The sequence below is a fragment of the Helicoverpa zea genome, chromosome 19 (genome assembly GCF_022581195.2).
Source record: "Helicoverpa zea isolate HzStark_Cry1AcR chromosome 19, ilHelZeax1.1, whole genome shotgun sequence".
In the NCBI taxonomy this organism is placed as follows: Eukaryota; Metazoa; Arthropoda; class Insecta; order Lepidoptera; family Noctuidae; genus Helicoverpa; species Helicoverpa zea.
In genome coordinates, this window is record NC_061470.1 from 697,976 (window position 1) to 714,527 (window position 16,552).

General features: G+C 37.4%; 3 protein-coding genes and 1 long non-coding RNA gene across 5 annotated transcripts; 2 read left to right on the forward strand and 2 right to left on the reverse strand.

Annotated features, from left to right (window-relative positions):
- Positions 1-198: 198 nt before the first annotated feature.
- LOC124639420 lies at positions 199-3,555 on the forward strand. The gene is made up of 2 exons (XR_006985465.1): positions 199-845; positions 3,142-3,555. It is a non-coding gene; the product is annotated as an uncharacterized LOC124639420 (long non-coding RNA).
- On the reverse strand, positions 2,463-5,664 carry LOC124639417 (protein GUCD1). Its single transcript, XM_047176770.1, has 5 exons — positions 5,441-5,664; positions 5,036-5,222; positions 3,638-3,728; positions 3,109-3,296; positions 2,463-2,716 (listed from the first exon to the last, which is right to left on the reverse strand). Exons 1-5 carry the CDS (start codon positions 5,556-5,558, stop codon positions 2,515-2,517), a joined length of 786 nt encoding a protein of 261 aa, XP_047032726.1. The 5' UTR covers positions 5,559-5,664; the 3' UTR covers positions 2,463-2,514.
- Positions 5,665-5,717: 53 nt separating this feature from the next.
- LOC124639414 (2-methoxy-6-polyprenyl-1,4-benzoquinol methylase, mitochondrial) lies at positions 5,718-8,517 on the forward strand. Its single transcript, XM_047176763.1, has 7 exons — positions 5,718-6,096; positions 6,262-6,411; positions 6,594-6,720; positions 7,163-7,301; positions 7,540-7,628; positions 7,847-7,958; positions 8,335-8,517. The coding sequence occupies exons 1-7, from the start codon at positions 5,913-5,915 to the stop codon at positions 8,434-8,436; spliced, it is 903 nt and encodes a 300-aa protein (XP_047032719.1). The 5' UTR covers positions 5,718-5,912; the 3' UTR covers positions 8,437-8,517.
- A 440-nt stretch (positions 8,518-8,957) lies between these two features.
- Positions 8,958-16,259, reverse strand: LOC124639418 (serine/arginine-rich splicing factor 1A). Of its 2 annotated transcripts, XM_047176771.1 has the most exons (5): positions 15,936-16,259; positions 13,455-13,818; positions 11,932-12,014; positions 11,097-11,205; positions 8,958-9,920 (listed from the first exon to the last, which is right to left on the reverse strand). In XM_047176771.1, the coding sequence occupies exons 1-4, from the start codon at positions 16,112-16,114 to the stop codon at positions 11,103-11,105; spliced, it is 729 nt and encodes a 242-aa protein (XP_047032727.1). In that variant the 5' UTR covers positions 16,115-16,259; the 3' UTR covers positions 8,958-9,920; positions 11,097-11,102. The 2 variants fall into 2 exon arrangements, with proteins under 2 accessions (XP_047032727.1, XP_047032728.1); XM_047176772.1 differs by having other exon boundaries at positions 8,958-11,205.
- Positions 16,260-16,552: the final 293 nt, after the last annotated feature.

Consider the following 16,552-nt stretch of genomic DNA (forward strand, 5'->3'; position numbering starts at 1 on the left):
CCAACTTAATGACATACAGGTATCGGACAATACCTACGTAGGAAGATACCCACTATGCAACATTAGACAAATGTTAACATGAGACATTCTTGTATTCATCAATTTAACAAATAATAATTAATAATGGAGGCTGAGCGGACCTTCCCGCAATCTACAATATTCAAGATCAATGATAACAAAATTACAACAATAATAAATTCAAAAAAGCAAGCTAAAAATAACTTAATTTCTATTGGCATAAATCCCATTGAGACGGCACGGTATAATTTGTTGGTTCTTTCCCAAGCAATAGACAAAAATAGGCAAATGCGTAGATTTGACGCTCTATGGTCTGTGAATACCCGTGTAAAGGTGCGTTCACACTTGTTGGCACGTGTTAGATAAACATACAGCATGGACGACGTTACTAGTCTTGAAAATTTATTGAAAAAGTTCACGGTCATAGAAAGTGTTGCAACAGTTGTATATTTACAATCGAAGCACAGTACTAACATATAATACATTAATCTCACAATTTTTGTGCGTGGTTCTAACTAAATTTGATCTTCCTTGTAACCCTGCCCTAGTCTTCCATCTACTAAGCCCGGCCTACATATTGCTTAGCCAATGGCAATCATTTTTCAACTGTTTGATAGTGAAACCAATCTCAACCAACATGGCCGCTAACAAACCAAATAATCATTGTATCGAACAAAAGCTAGTTCAAAATATTACGCAGATCGGCTTGTTTTTAACTGCAGTCATATAGTACTAAAGTTTATACAGTTGTTATATTGTTGTAAGTGATAAATTTAACTAGCAGTCGTATGTTTTGCTCATTATGTTTCATGATTGATTGCTAGCAAGTAAGTATTGTAAATTTATTGATTTTGTTAGTGAGTTAAGTTCTATAGATTAGGGTAATAATTATCATCATAATATATAGTGAGTCGAAATTCCTCTAGTTATCGTTCAAAGCGCATTTTGTGCCTGTATGAATGTGCATTTGTAAGTCAACAGGTTTCAGGCAATAATACCGATACTGAAGCCTTTTTTTTCATGAAAATTTCACTTGACGAATGTTAAAAACAGTAGGAGCAGTTTTAATTTCGTAGACAGATTTTGGATGGATCAAACCCAGAGTAAAGCTTGAACCTGATAAAAATATAGGGTCAAAATGAGTAAAATACATCAAGATGGTTCCCTTTATTTTTATTTGCTAAGTACTATATCTACTTGCTTATTTAGCTGTGTACCTCTTTCTTTTCTGTTGAGTACCAAATTCACGCAGGTTTCTGAGATTAAAAGAACATTGATGCTCATAATATATTTAACAATAACTTCAGTTTAGGAGATCCAAACATCTTACAACTTTGAGTTGGAGTCAACTCTTCATTCTCTCATGTTTTCTCTTCTAATAAATATTTTAGACTACATTATTAAAAAAACTACACTATAAATCTAGCGTTTCTACAATAATTTAACTACACTTAACAATAGGGATATTTTTAGGAGAGAATATGTAAATAGTAAGTAGATGAGCAACAAAATATATATTAAGTATATTTTCTCTCGCATTAGCAAACTATGTCTAAACTAACGATGATACAAATTGTATGGAACATTATCGTTTTGTAAATAAAACAGTCACAAAGCCAACTGTAAATTAAAAGGAATCATTTGATTTTGCTAATCTGCAAAACGGAAAACATAACTCTTATGCCGTCAGTTGCACAAAGCTCCATTAAAGTTAAAGCTTCAATAAATGTATTGCTGTCACTTTTTATCTTGTTGACAAAGAAAGAGTCAGCAATAGATTTAAGGAATCTAACTTTAATGGAGCTTTGTGCAACTGACGGTAAGTCGATATCCCTATTAAAATATTGCACTAAAAAAGGCACATTATAATAAGTTTCAATGGAATGTATTTTATAAGCACATAATTATATTTACCTTCAAAAACAAAAACATTAATATTTCTCTAATGGGACCAAAAAAAATTTGTAGCTTATTCTACAAATAAAATAATGCATATTTTAATAAAAACATTATGCAGTCCGTTAATTTAATGTCATGAAAATTTTAATTGTAAATAGAAAATAAACAATACAACAGTATTAACCCAAATAAATGTCATTTTTTTATTAACAAAATAAATATCTTATTTAATGTCATTCTGGGAATAAGCCATTATCAACATAATGTACTTTTAACTTAGAACACTTATCAATAACAAAACCATTATATTCTGAACTAAACATACCAATTAATGCATACTTTTGCATAATAATAAATTTCTTCTCATTTGTAAATATTTTTTAAATTCGAAAATTGTCACGACTCTATAATCACCAAAAAACGTTCTTAAACTCTGCTGGCGCGTGCGCATATTATGTCAACAGCAAATGTTTATTTGATTGTGAAACTATTATCGACATTGTACTCATCTGCATAGAGTCTAAAATCAAATAATAAGTCATCAATTTCTTGTGTCAGATAAATATATTTATTATCAGTGTTACCTTTGCAAAGGGTTCAGGGCGTTTTTTCCCTAAAATCCCTGTACACAAGTATGACGTCATGGTCGGTGCCGGACGCGGTGCGGGCCCGCAGTAGCCGCGCGGGTGACGTCACGCACAGCCGCGGGGGGAGGGCGGGGTCGCGGTACAGGAGTTTGTGGCCTGATCTACCCACTACTAGGATGTAGTGGCCACTGTATGGGCCGCCGAAACAACGCCTGTAGGATAGATTGTAACGATTAGTATTGAATCTTTGAAAGGGTACCGGGGTATATTTGATTTAGCCCCTAATAAGTAAATATAAATATTAGATTACTTTAATGCTGACATAGTGAGAGGAGGTATTACATATTTATAAAAAAAAATCACTTTCTCTGTCCCTATGTATGCTTAAATCTTTAAAACTATGCAACACATTTTAATTATTCTGCTCAAAGTTGTTCTGTTCTCAAGTAAGTAGCTTGTAATGTTGTAATTGAGAATACAGATTCTTTGAACCTATTTTGATGTGGTTATTTTTTTAATAGATAGTGATTATCTATTTAGTATCAGCATTACATCCATGCGAAGCTGGGGTAGGTCGCTAGTACATGTATTAAGAAGCCCTTACCTGAACTCAGCTTTCAGCTTATTATGCTTACAGAGGTCACAGACCAGTAGTGTGGCATCTACCAGCACTATGACAGGACCCGAGGTGCACAGGTGTGTGAGCATCTCTGCGTGAGTGAGCGAGTGCTTCTGCACCACTATGCCGTTGGCTGAGGCCTCGTCGAAGCGAAGCTGCACGCGTTCACGGTCCTGAGGAGGAAACAAAGTGTTCTTTGTAAGATCAGTACATCATGGTAGTTAAGAAATAAGACTGGGAAATGAGCTCTTATTGCAAAATGTAACAGACTAGCTAACTCATAGGGTAATGGGATGTCTTACTGTTTTCCTAGACTTAACCAGCATTTTTTTAACCAACTTCCCAAAAAGGAGGAGGTTCTCAATTCGTTGGGATGTTTTTTTTTATTGTCTATATTAATATGCAATAAAACTTCACTTTCCATGATACAGACACAATAGTTTAATAATCAGTATGTATGACCGTGGTCCATTATCAGCTAATAATCAATTATATTCTTTGTAGTTGATCTTACTATATTGATAATCCTGTCATAGTAGCCATGCCTTCTGAAGTCCTCGTTGACTCCAAGAGTTGTGGTGTACATGCAGTGTCTGATGCCAAACCTGTATACAATCAATTTTGTTATTATTTCAGAACAGGAAGTTTAACAGGAAAATATCCTCTATACTGATTATATTTCCACATATTGATAACGTATTGTTTTGCCAGTTTTAACATTATTTTCAAAATGATGAACTATATTCTTCATTTCCATATTTTACTAGAAATATTTTTGTGTACATTTTATCTAAAAAAAGCAAACACTCAAAAATGTGAAGAACACAGAACCCTTAGCCTTATAACACATGCTTCAAAAATACTTTTAAAAATAATCCACAATAGAATCTACAAGAAAATAGACCAATTGATAGGACCAGACCAATATGGTTTCAGCAAAAACAGAGGCACTAGAGAAGCAATATTAGCATTGAGAATGTTAATAGACCGCCAACTAGATTTGGGACTTAATACATATTTAGCATTCATAGACTTAGAAAAATCCTTTGACAAAGTAAATTGGAGAAAAATTATGATAACCCTGAAAAATATAGGAATAGATTTTAGAGACAGACGAGTAATATATGAAATATATAATAATCAGGAAACTCTTGTTGAAATAGGAGAAGAGAAGGCTAAAGCCAAAATAAAACAGGGAGTTCGACAAGGCTGTACCCTATCACCGCTATTATTTAATATTTTCATTGAACAGGCAATAGCAAAAATAGCAGAACAACCTTTTGGAGGAGTTAAATTTAATGGGCAAAGGGTACTATTTATACGGTTTGCGGATGATATAGCAGCGGTAGCGGAAGATCACTTGCAACTTGAAACTTTGCTTAACCACATGGACAGAGTTTTCACCGAATTTCAATTAAAAATTAACGTCAACAAAACAAAAACTTTAATAACAACAAAAGTAACACCAATTTATAAGACCATCAAAATTAATAACACAGAAATAGAACAAGTTCAAAGTTTTAAGTACTTGGGAAGCAACATAACATCTGACTCTCGGTGTTCCGCTGATATCAGATGCCGAATAGCAATGGCCAAACAAGCCTTTTACAGCAAAAAATATGGAACGGAAGGTGTGTACGTGGAAGGGAAGGTCGAAGGAAAGAGAGGAAGGGGTCGTCCAAGATATAGCTACATCAAGCAAATTAAAGAAAAGGTGAAGGTTGTGACGTATAAGGAAGTTCAGGAGTTGGCGCTAGATAGGTGTAAATGGAAGGAGCTGCACCGACAAGAGCTGGGCTCTTAAATTAATGATGACATTTTATCTAAGGCAAGTCATTATATTGAAACTTTTGAAACAGTAGGTTACAAACTTTCCATATACCTAATGGTTCAAATTAGTAAGTTCACTGACCTCTTCAACAAATAGCAGAGGTCTATAGTCCAGGTGGACTGCCGGAAGCCCTCGTCCTGGCAGATCTGCTCGAAGTTGTCGAGCATCTCCTCTCGCTGCGGCGCCGCCAGCAGCATCAGCACGCATGACACGCCGCAGTCCCAGTTGTAACGCTGCGGGAAGTGCCGCACTACGTGTTCTATGTACCCTGGACAGGACGTAAGGAACTGACGTAGCTTTTTACCTTAGGTGTACAATTCTTTGCGAATTCTTATACACATGTACGTACAATTTTAGCTGAGGCAATCTGATATTGCAAAGTAAGTGCAGGTTTAATCTTATTGAGCAAAAGGATTCTAATAAGTTATGGTTTTATATCAATAACATTAGTAACCGGTAGTAAACAGTCTGATACCGAGTACTTACTTTCTTTCTCAGTTGACATTTCTTTTCCTAATAATTGGTTTCTGTACTCCTCACATTTCTCTATCAGTATTTTCCATATATTCCTTAATCTTTTACGAATTTTGCGAAATTGACTCATTCATTTCAATGTTTGTTGTGACTTTTGAAATGACATTTTGGTGATAACGTTTAATTATGTTATAAGCCTACGTGTGGCTTATCAACTATATTTATTCAATATTGTTTCCTTTAAACTAGACTCGGTAAAATTATATTTATAACTGGAAATTATGAAACTAAACTGATTGTTTAAACATTTCTAACAATTTATGTTTGAAGATAAAAAGTAAAATAAATAATAATTAATAACTAAACGTACGCGTACCTACTGAAAAAAAACATCTCTTGTCAAATTTTGACAGTGACAGTCAGTCAGCTGGGCCCAATCAGGATTTTCGAATTTTCAGTCGATGTGGTTTTCCAGAAATAAGCAATGGCACTTAGGACAGGGTTAGCTAAGATATCCAATATAAGATGCGTAGTACCACAAAGATTCAGGCCGCGCCCCATGAGCACGCAGACCGCCACCAAGGAGGCCGAAACTACAGAAGGCATGAAACCCGGGCAGACGCATTTTGGATTTCAAGTTGTTGATGAAGGCGAAAAGACCAAAAAAGGTAGGATAAAATCCTAATGCTGGAATCTTTTTAGGAGCCTATTACACAATAGCATTGATTCCAAAATCATTTTATTTACTGTTCTGTCAGTATAGAAAAATATAACCCAAAAACTATCTAAGACTGACCAATACTATTCTCATGAATCTTTTGGGCATATTCCAGTTCACGAAGTATTCGAGACGGTAGCAGAGAAGTATGACCTGATGAATGATGTGATGTCCATGGGCATCCACCGCGTGTGGAAGGACATCTTCATACAGCGGCTGGCTCCTAGACAAGAGACCAAACTCTTGGATATGGCAGGTGGAACTGGTGAGTTTTATGAATAAAATTAAATCTAGATGTGTCTCTGTCCAAGCAAGGCATAAAATAGTATAGTGAAAGAAGAAACAACGAAATGAAATGATTTATTTGCTATGAATGTATGTTTGTATATTCCATCCATTTTACAAGGCAGTATTGAAAATATGAACTGTTATTGTTTCGTGTTACAGGTGACATAGCATTCAGATACATAGAGTACCTGCAGAAGCTGGGGCCATCATATGGAGGTCAGAGCAGTGTCACGGTGTGCGACATCAACCAAGCTATGCTGGATGTCGGCAAGCAGAGGGCACAGAAGTAAGTATTCATATCATTTTCAACAGGTGTTTCCATTGCTAGGAACATTGTCACCTTAGTAAAACACCACTAAGTGGCTTATTGATAACCAGCCTATCATGTAAATTATACTTTTCTATATCTTGGACTCCAATGACTGAGTTAAGAAGGAAAACATCTTGAAGAAACCTGGATTTTGTCAAATTGCCATGATGGGCACATATTCCATCTCTATCTGATAATAGGAAAGTGCCTTGCAGGGGGACAATAACATACCTGATGAAACAATCTAGATAGAACTATTACTACATAAATAAAGTTAATACATAACATACATAATCTGTTGAGCTTGCACTTGATTTTGTAAAGTAGTAAAGTAGGTATAGCTCTCAGGTTGCATCTGTATCAGCAGAACGTATTTTGTTTATATAATAACTTCAGGCTAATAATATCCCATCTCCAGACTAGGTTACACAGCGGAGGGCTCCGGCGTGGCGATAGACTGGGTGTGCGGCGACGCGGAGAGCCTGGCGCTGCCTGATGAGAGCTACAACGCCTATACCATCGCATTCGGCATCAGGAACTGCACTCATATTGACAAGGTAAAACCTACCTAAAAACCTTGTTAACTAGCTGCAGGTTATAAAGATACTATAATTACATCAGAGGATTCAGAGGCTTAGCTGCTCCACATCCCATGTCCCATTCACAGTTCATGGGATACAGACTGGTGATAGATGAGAAGTCATAGTAATAGGCTCCTGTTTTATCCTTATTTGGCGCGAACTGCAACCAACTATTTGCTAGATTTTTTCACACTACTGTTTGTTGAATGTCCAGGTCCTTGAGGAAGCGTACAGGGTGCTGACACCTGGCGGCCGTTTCATGTGTCTAGAATTCAGCCAACTACCCAACAGTACCCTACAATGGTAATTTTTCAATACATATGAAAAGATTATTTTGCAGGTGACATTGTGTGTTGAAGGAACTACTTGCCGCAACTGTTCAGGGTGACAACTATCTCCTTGTCAATCGATTCAGCCGATATCCTTCTTCATTCCGTTTTTATAGCGAAACTAACCATTTGTGTATTAATTTTACTCAAGTTTGAGTTACTTACATGACGTTATATTATGCTCGTACGCAGGGTATACGACCAGTATTCATTCCAAGTGATCCCGGTACTGGGCCAGCTGTTCGCGGGACAGTGGAAGCCTTACCAGTACCTTGTCGAGAGCATCCGACAGTTCCCTGATCAGGTATATATCCTTCCTTCTCTATGAAGTGTCATAGACGTCATGACAAGAAGTTTTAGGCATAGCTATATAACCCTGTAACTGGAATACAGAGATCAAATAAGTAGTAGCGTAGTAACTACATATTACAGTAATCTGTGGTAGTAGCCTTTTGTAAAGTATTAGTACCCAGATGACAAACCTGGTAGTGAAAAGTTCTATTTACTTATTACCAGTTCTTGCACGGGAAGTAGTGGCGAACTTAACGCATTATTCGTTCTCTATCAGTCTACCTTTCTGTGATGGAGAAAATGGTCTAGTATTCCATTTGCTTTACTGACTGACGACGAAGTCTTCGCACATTTGACCATTATAAAACCTGCCGTCATTTCGTTCCCAGGAGAAGTTCAAGACGATGATCGAGGACGCGGGTTTCCGTCAGGTGACATACGAGAACCTGACGTTCGGCACGTGCGCCATACATTCGGGCTTCAAGATATAGTGCTGTTATATTCGAATATACCGCTGTTAAGTTTACTTCTAGATAGTCGTTTTTTATGTAAATAATAGTATTACTATTTAAGTTATGTTGTTTCAATTTATAACTCTCCATTATGTTTACACACATCCCCACAGCAGATTCGGGGGTATCAAACGATATAGCAGGAGTTCCCAACCAGGGGGGCATGCCCCCCTTGGGGGGCGTAGTGGAATACCAGGGGAGGCGTAATCGGTACGTTTAATTTTCGGAAATAGTACAAAATAGTGAAAAGTAAGTAATGGTTTTCAAGTGTAGATACATATATCTTCTCTTATTAGATCCTTAAAACATAAATATCTACAAATATCTGCATGGAACTTTTTGTTTTTAATTTTAATTCAAATAAATGTGTGTTTTTAATGTTTTTAAACTTAAGGGGGCATGAGAATATTATTTTTGAATTGGGGAGGCTCAGTGAAATAAAGGTTGGGAAACCCTGCGATATAGGATTTTCAGGGGTTATTGAATAAGGAAAACAAGTATCTTTTGTAAGGAATTTATTAAGTCCATCAAACTGTGTTGGTCTTTGGAATGCAGATCCAGTACCTAAATTACATCATGTATGTCCACACATTACAGCTATGATATCGAGCGTCGGCGACGCGCACGTTACATACTATACATTTGTGATTTATCTCGAGTCCCTAACATCACATAATTACAATTTCTATTACTTACATAATACGTCAATTTTTAAAACAACATCCATTCTCGGCCAGACATCCAGACATACGCCTCGTATCGCTGTCACGCAGGTAGGTTGTATGAAAGCTCATAAAGCATGCTAATTATTTATATATGACACTGAATTGTTAGGTCTAACACACTAATGAGCAAAGCTAATAGAAAATTTCTGTCATATCGTCTCTGACCGACGTCCTACGTCTAGGAAATAAACGGCAGACATCGAGAAGCAAATAAAGTGTGAGTTAAGGATATCCAAACAAACATTAATACTCTGTACCGAGCGTGCACTCAACATAAGTTATTTTGCAATTAATTTGAATATTCATACCCAAAGGTCCTGATCCTGATCCAGCGCGGAGGTGGCGCCGCAACCGTCCGATACCAAATCCAACATCCCAAAGGGAACTTTACATCCACGCGACAAATAGTCAAATGTCCGCCAGAGATCCGCCGGTGCGGTCCGATCCTACACGCGAGGCTCTATCCTGACTCACACCTCCAGCCAAGCACATCCAACGAGCCCAATCCACAGTGGATGAAACAAAAGAAAATGCTTTTAATTATAAACAGTCGGGAATACAACGCGAGCGGACGCGGCCGAGCTACTGCCGCGCCCGCGTCGGCCGCCGGCCGCGGCCGAGTCTCGACCGCCAGTCGGCCAGTCTCGGCCGCGGGCGGCGCGGGGCCGCTACAGTAACGTGTCTTATGTCTAGCGTGTGTGCCGTCCGCCGCCGCGCCGCCGCCCGCCGCTCCGGCAGCTGTCGAAATATACACCTTCAGTTGTCATACGGTATAGCGAGCGAACACAGGGAACTCTGCTGATGGAGACCAAGACCAACTCCACTACATTTAGGAATCATTTCTAGTAAAACTTGAACAAATGAGCTTAGTCTTTGCACTCCATGTGCTTAGTAGTCTGTGGTCGCCGGTACTAGCAATAGGGAGCTTCCAGTTTACGTACTCCGTCCTCCACATTCGGACATCGAGACAGTTCAATTAAAATACAACAAGATTAAGTCGATTATGCAGTACATGTTTTGTTATTATCCTGTACTTTTACAATTGTTGATAAATAGGAGATTAAAATATTTTTTTAAAAGTAATAATTATAAATATCTCTCTTATGATAATTTAGATTATCTTCCAATTTATGAAAATAAATACTGAACACGCATTTTACGAAATTAATTGAAGCACAAACTCATAAAAACATAATGATACTTTTGGAATGCAAAATAAAAAGATTTAAAAAGGAAAGAATAACTTTAGTAAAGCTATGTCAATTATAATTTGCCAAAGTATGTCTGTATTCCCGCAAACCTGATAAATCCATATGAAATCCATATCCTTATAAAGTCCGGAGATATTTTCAATTATTTGGAAAAAGTCCTGAGTAGTCCAGTGTTATTCTCAATAAGCTGTCAACTGCTATATCCAGTGTATCCTTCCTTTACTGTAAATATTGCTGTCGCTTATGTAAAAATATTTCCAAGACAGTATAAATATAGATACGGATTTTAGTCATTCATTATATTACAAAGACATTTGATAATAAGATAAAATAATCCTTAGAATTTCATTGAATAATATAAAACATTTCACCTATGCTAAGCCCTACAACATTTATAAGTATGCTAATGAAATTGACATTGTAATTGACACTGAGCAGTAAGTGATGCGCTATTAATAATTCTCAAACAAAGTGAAGAGATCACAAGTCATTGCAAATGCATGGAATGCACAATTATCATTTACTTTGTAATTTGACGACATTTATTCAGTCTAGATCTCATGAATCGTCTGGACATGTTCTTTAAAACCTTTTTAGTCCAAGACGTCAATATTTTTTTTAATCTATGGTGACATGTACCATAGTGCAATGTATGAATCTCGGCTAGGCTTGTAAATGTCGGTCAGGGCAGTGGGGTACCGACCTGTGCTCAGTAGTTGTGGCTGCGCGAGCGGCTGCGCGAGCGCGAGTAGGAGCGGCGCACGGGCGAGTACGTCGGCGAGCCGCGCCGCCGCGGCGAGTACGAGCGGGACCTGCCATATACATATTATTAGAGAAACAAGAATCGATACAACATTGTTTTACAGTCAGCTGATACCTTTTCTTTCCAACTAAAATAAGCAAAAGTCAGGAGAAAGGACTAGTCTGTCTGGTAGTTAATAGTGGTGATTAATTTATCTCCTAAGCGCCATCAGGGCATGTAAAGCCCTGGCTAATATGTTGTGATGTGATGGCTAAAATCCCGAAACCCTGCTAGGATTTTTATCTTGGAAGAAAACTACTTCAGATGACTCCAAAATAATTAATTTAGTTCTCATTGCAGTTGTTGTACAAGAGCAGCATAAATAATATTATCACACTATGATTACACTAACAATGCTGGAAAATACTAACCAATGTAACAACAAGGAAAACTAGGTTCTCTGAATATTTATATAGATAACTAATACATAAAAACCAGTAGCATATAGAAGCTTGTGCAATGCTAATCTTGTTAAAGGATTATATTGCACTACATAAAAATAAGAAACCACTTTATGGGGGAATTCGATTTGCACCATATTTAGTTTGACAATGCATACAAAATGATGGAGGGACTCACTTCCAAGACAAGATCTGACTGCTCTAAGATATATCCAAGTGTAGTCAGTCACCACTGCACATACCTCTCTCTACGGGATATTATACATTATACCAACAATGTTACCTGTCTATTAGTATTAAATAAATATAATATAGGTATGAAGAGGTTGTCTGACCTGTCGCGATCTCCGCTGTAGCGGTCAGCGCCTCCACCGCCGCCACCGTAGTCTTCCTTCACGCGAATGTACGACACCTCGCCCTGCACAACACCATAACATTAGTTTGAAGCTATTTTACATTTATTGTATATGCCGCTAATTATAAAACAATAGAAAATCATGCCCTTTGTATGCCGGAGCGCTGATAAAAGTAAAGTTTCGTTTGTCGTAGTTCTAGCCGAAAGACGTCCACTGCTGGACAAAAGCCAAAGGGGGCTCCCTAGGGCAGCTAGGGAATCAGCAAGCTGAAGTGGCAGTGGGCTGGCCATATTAGCCGAAGAACCGATAACCGTTGGGGTAAACGAGTCCTAGAGTGGAGACCACGCCTCGGCAAACGTAGGGTAGGACGTCCTCAGGCACGGTGGAGTGATGACTTGCGCAAGATGGCTGGCAGGAGCTGGATGCGAGAAGCCGAAAATCGATCTCAGTGGCGTGCACTTGGAGAGGCCTATGTCCAGCAGTGGACTGCAATAGGCTGATGATGAGGGCAGCTAGGGATAATTTGTTCATAAGTCACCGCGCTGAGCAAACGTGAAGTACCACCTACTTTCTTTACAGAATGCAAAATATGAAATTACTTTTGCTATTCAGAAGTCAGTTGTTTATGTTCAGTAGACAGGCCCTAATGTCATTATCAATTGATGTTGTACACATATTAACTTGTTTTTGTAAGTATAATCTTATCAGTGTTTACGAAACGTGTAAGCAACGCCAAACTCTTTATTGTGAATATTTACAGCAGTTCTTTTGTGAATTGCAAGATAAGATTTTATCTCAAACAAATATGAGGGATTTTCGACTTTTCATATAATTTTAGGACTTTTAAGATTCATTCAAATACCAAGAGAGACATCTCTTACACTAAAAGTTCAAATCTTCTCAAAAAGAAGTGTTCAGGTTTGAATCCATGCTCATTTTCATCAAGTAATTTATTCCATTACAAAACAATAATGTAAATTGAAATCATTAACTATTGATTCTTGAATAATTCTAATGTTTTACCGAAACCATTATTCACAACTACTGACAAGTTCATTGACCTCACGTGCCTCCCTCCAACAAGTAACCTAACACCATAGATAACAAAATCAATACAGAGCACAAAGGTATCACCTTCGCGCCTTCGCCGACCATGGAGGATCAATACCTTTGCATGTCTGTATGTAATACACCTGGCTTCATAGTGCCATAACCACCAACTTTTGGATTTATTGTTTTCGAGCTTTGTTAAGTTTTTCGACAATATAATCGAAACTAGGGGTTTAATCACGAAGAGGGTAGAAAACTTTAACTTAATGTATTAGGGGTGGATAAAGTGGTTATAAACTTGTAGAAACAGCAGCTAAACCTGTTAATGACTTAACAATACTGACTCAAATAGGTATTGGGTATGGTAGAGAGCTACGAAAGCTGTTTATTGTAGTTGTTCTGTACAGCTTTAAAGGGTCTAATGACTAATGGATAGTCATATTCCAACTCACCTCATGACTTCTGAACCTTGAATCATCAAGTTTCTTGACAGCATACTTCATGTCTTCGTGACGCAAGAACTCGACAACACCGGTGCCATCTTTGAAGGTGTCGGCGAAGCAGACATCGCCCGCCTCGCGCATGTGGTCCTTGAGGTCCTGCCAGGAGCCGGAGGGCGGCAGGCCGGTGACGAGCACGCGGTACTCGGAGCGCCGGGCCGGCGGGCCGCGCGTGGCGGTGCGGGCGCCGAAGCGCTCGGGGCCGCCGCGCCCGCCTCGGCCTCCGCCGCCGCCGCCGCCGCGCGGGAACTCCACGCGCAGCCTGTAGCCGTCGTAGTCGTAGCCGTCGCGAGCGCGGACAGCATCATCTGCATCTCTGGAAACATAACACGTTTTCAATCAAAACTGATGCTATGATCAATGATGCACAAATGCTTGATTTTACTACAAATATACAGGTTTCGTACCAGATACATTGTTTCATGAGCTGAGATGATTTACTGTTCACCAACATACCAACATTAACTTCAATGTCAAATAAGTTTATTCAAATTGTGCATGTCATTCACATACAATATTTAATGGCGTTTGGATATGAGTCATCATTATTATTCCAACAATTTGTACCTCAACAGTGATAGACTCAATTGCTATGTATTATTAAAAATGTTTTATGCATAGCTTAGTACTAAAATAAAGTTTTATCAACAAAAGACTGGTTTTCCAATATTTTGCATTCAATTGTAGGCACACAGTGTAACACATTTATCAGTATGTTAATTAATGCATTAATTAACACAGCATGAACAAAAGCCAATGACAAACTGCATGGTCATACTATTGTTAAACCATTCAGCTGTCTTTGTAGTTTATTCTCAAGCAGTCATGATAATAATAATTTCATATATGAAGTGAAGGTCTTGTCAAGATATGTTGGACTATTCTTTTTGTGACAGAATGTAATAAAATATAACTTTAGTATACAAAATTTTGTGTTGTGTGTATTTTGGATTGCTATGGATTTTGTTTTTTAAGTATGAACAATAACAGTGATATGTATAGTACACAAGTGTTGATAAAGCCACAATTTGATAACAGTCTGTGCCTCTGTGGTTAATTTATCAGGAATGGCATTAACCAAGCATATTATTATTCTTGATAAAGTAAATACCATTAGCTTAGAATTATTTTTATGTGTTTAGTAATTAAAATTTTATGTGTAGTAAATTTTTATGTTCACTATGTCAGGTAATAAATGCAAATGTGACTTGTTTATTTGTTTTTAAAGACACACTTCCTGACTGAAACGCCTACTTCTTCCAGAGGCAGAAATTTAAGCATTAGATAGAACTTCCCAATTAACTAACTTCATCATCATCAGCCTTTGTATACTCTCACTGCAGAGCTATGGCTTCTTCATATACAGAGAAAGACTGAGCATTAATCACCACGCATAAGGGTGGATTGGAAATTTTGAACACCAATGAAAAAATAGCTAGTATAGGTAGGTAGAAATCATCTGGACTTGTACTCTACACCAATCCACTGCCTTCAACAAGTTGTATAACTGTGTGTATGTCACTTATTATAAAACAATGTGTGGGGTAAGTACGATGAATAAATGAGGAATGATTATTACAGATGTAACCTGACGATGAAATGGATTGGTTGACTGAAAAGACATGAATAAGAAGGGAGTGATGTTAGTATGATGTCTTACAGAGAAATGGAAGATATGTATTGCGCCAACCCCATATGAACAGGGCAAGAAGAAGAAAATAAATTGTATCTGGCATATATCAGGGCTCCCGCATTCAACAGGTCAATGCTCATTTCTTCTCTATATAAAAAAATGCCTACACCCTGCAGTGGGGCAGTAAAACGCTAATGATGATGAATAGTAAAAATATATGGACAAACTATTGGGCATGTACAAGGTATCAAATGCCTATGGAGTTGCAGAGATATTTGATACTTGTTAGTACTAGTCATATTTATGCTTTTGTTTTTCAGTTTTGAAAAGACAGGGATGATGAACACTTAAAACACAGTGGTGTGCTACCTGAGTAATACACTTATCAATCATTCAATTTGTTCTATAGGTTATTAACAGTTTTGAAGATCTGCTGAATTATATTTTTTATGGGTGGAGGTAAAGTCCAAAGGAAATAAATATAATTTGTTTTACAACAAACAATCCAAATACCTACCTGTTTGTTGAATCATTTTCCCCCTCAAAGCACTAATTATAAATTCACTATGGCTGCTTAGATATCTGCATATTGTGTTTGGATATCGGTCGTCAAGCAATTATAGAAAATAGCAAAACAAAGTAAACATTCAGTATAAAATGATAAGTAGGCCAATATAAACCACCATAACCTATTATGTGTACACAACAAAGAGAAATACCTACGCCTACGTCCAATAATTACTAACACGCAAATGCATGCTAACTTAAACGTAACATGAACAAAATCATGATCAAATTACCTCGGGTCCTCAAATTCGACGAATGCAAATGGTGGTCCTTTTCTGTTTTTCAGATCAACGAACGTAACTTTGCCGAATTTGTAAAATAGATCTTGAATGTCCTTTGTCCTTATGTCGGGGGGAAGGTTGCCAACGTATATTCTGCATTCATTTCTGTTGCTGCTGCTTCCGCCTGACATTTTAACTTATTTATTGAATAAATTAGGATATAATTTACGTTAATTTCCTTTATTTCTTGGGTAACGCTTCGGCGTTTCTCATTAGGAACTTATCAAATATGGCGTCCGAATTGACAGCTCAAGGAAACGGAAATAAAACAATATTGACAGATTGCCGTAGCTCAGAAAAGTCTATGGTCAGCTTTTCTTTTTTCAAGGTTTTCGTTCTAAAACATGAGGACCACGTAGCCACATTTTCATCAGTTTTCATCATAATTTATCGATCACTAAATTAATAATAATATACGATATTCACTCATTTATGTCCTATTTTCAAAATAATATATGTTTTATTTTAAAAGCCTGGTTAAATGTACTATAGCGAAATACATTACACAACTACTCCAATAGATTTCCACTCAACATTGGAATTATGTGTATTTTTAGCTGAAATACTTA

Bases quoted from the DNA above. Each gene is read 5' to 3' on its own strand.
- LOC124639417 (XM_047176770.1), bottom strand. From the start codon at position 5,558: ATGAGTCAATTTCGCAAAATTCGTAAAAGATTAAGGAATATATGGAAA. The intron at 3,297-3,637 runs GTAAGATCAACT...TTTCCTCCTCAG, and splicing joins ATGACAGGATTATCAATATA to GACCGTGAACGCGTGCAGCT. The intron at 2,717-3,108 runs GTAAGGGCTTCT...TCTATCCTACAG, and splicing joins AAGCTGAAAGCTGAGTTCAG to GCGTTGTTTCGGCGGCCCAT.
- LOC124639414 (XM_047176763.1), top strand. From the start codon at position 5,913: ATGGCACTTAGGACAGGGTTAGCTAAGATATCCAATATAAGATGCGTA. The intron at 7,629-7,846 runs GTAATTTTTCAA...GCTCGTACGCAG, and splicing joins CCCAACAGTACCCTACAATG to GGTATACGACCAGTATTCAT. The intron at 7,959-8,334 runs GTATATATCCTT...TTTCGTTCCCAG, and splicing joins TCCGACAGTTCCCTGATCAG to GAGAAGTTCAAGACGATGAT.
- LOC124639418 (XM_047176771.1), bottom strand. From the start codon at position 16,114: ATGTCAGGCGGAAGCAGCAGCAACAGAAATGAATGCAGAATATACGTT. The intron at 13,819-15,935 runs GTAATTTGATCA...TTATGTTTCCAG, and splicing joins GTCGAATTTGAGGACCCGAG to AGATGCAGATGATGCTGTCC. The intron at 12,015-13,454 runs GTGAGTTGGAAT...GGTGTTGTGCAG, and splicing joins CAAGGTTCAGAAGTCATGAG to GGCGAGGTGTCGTACATTCG.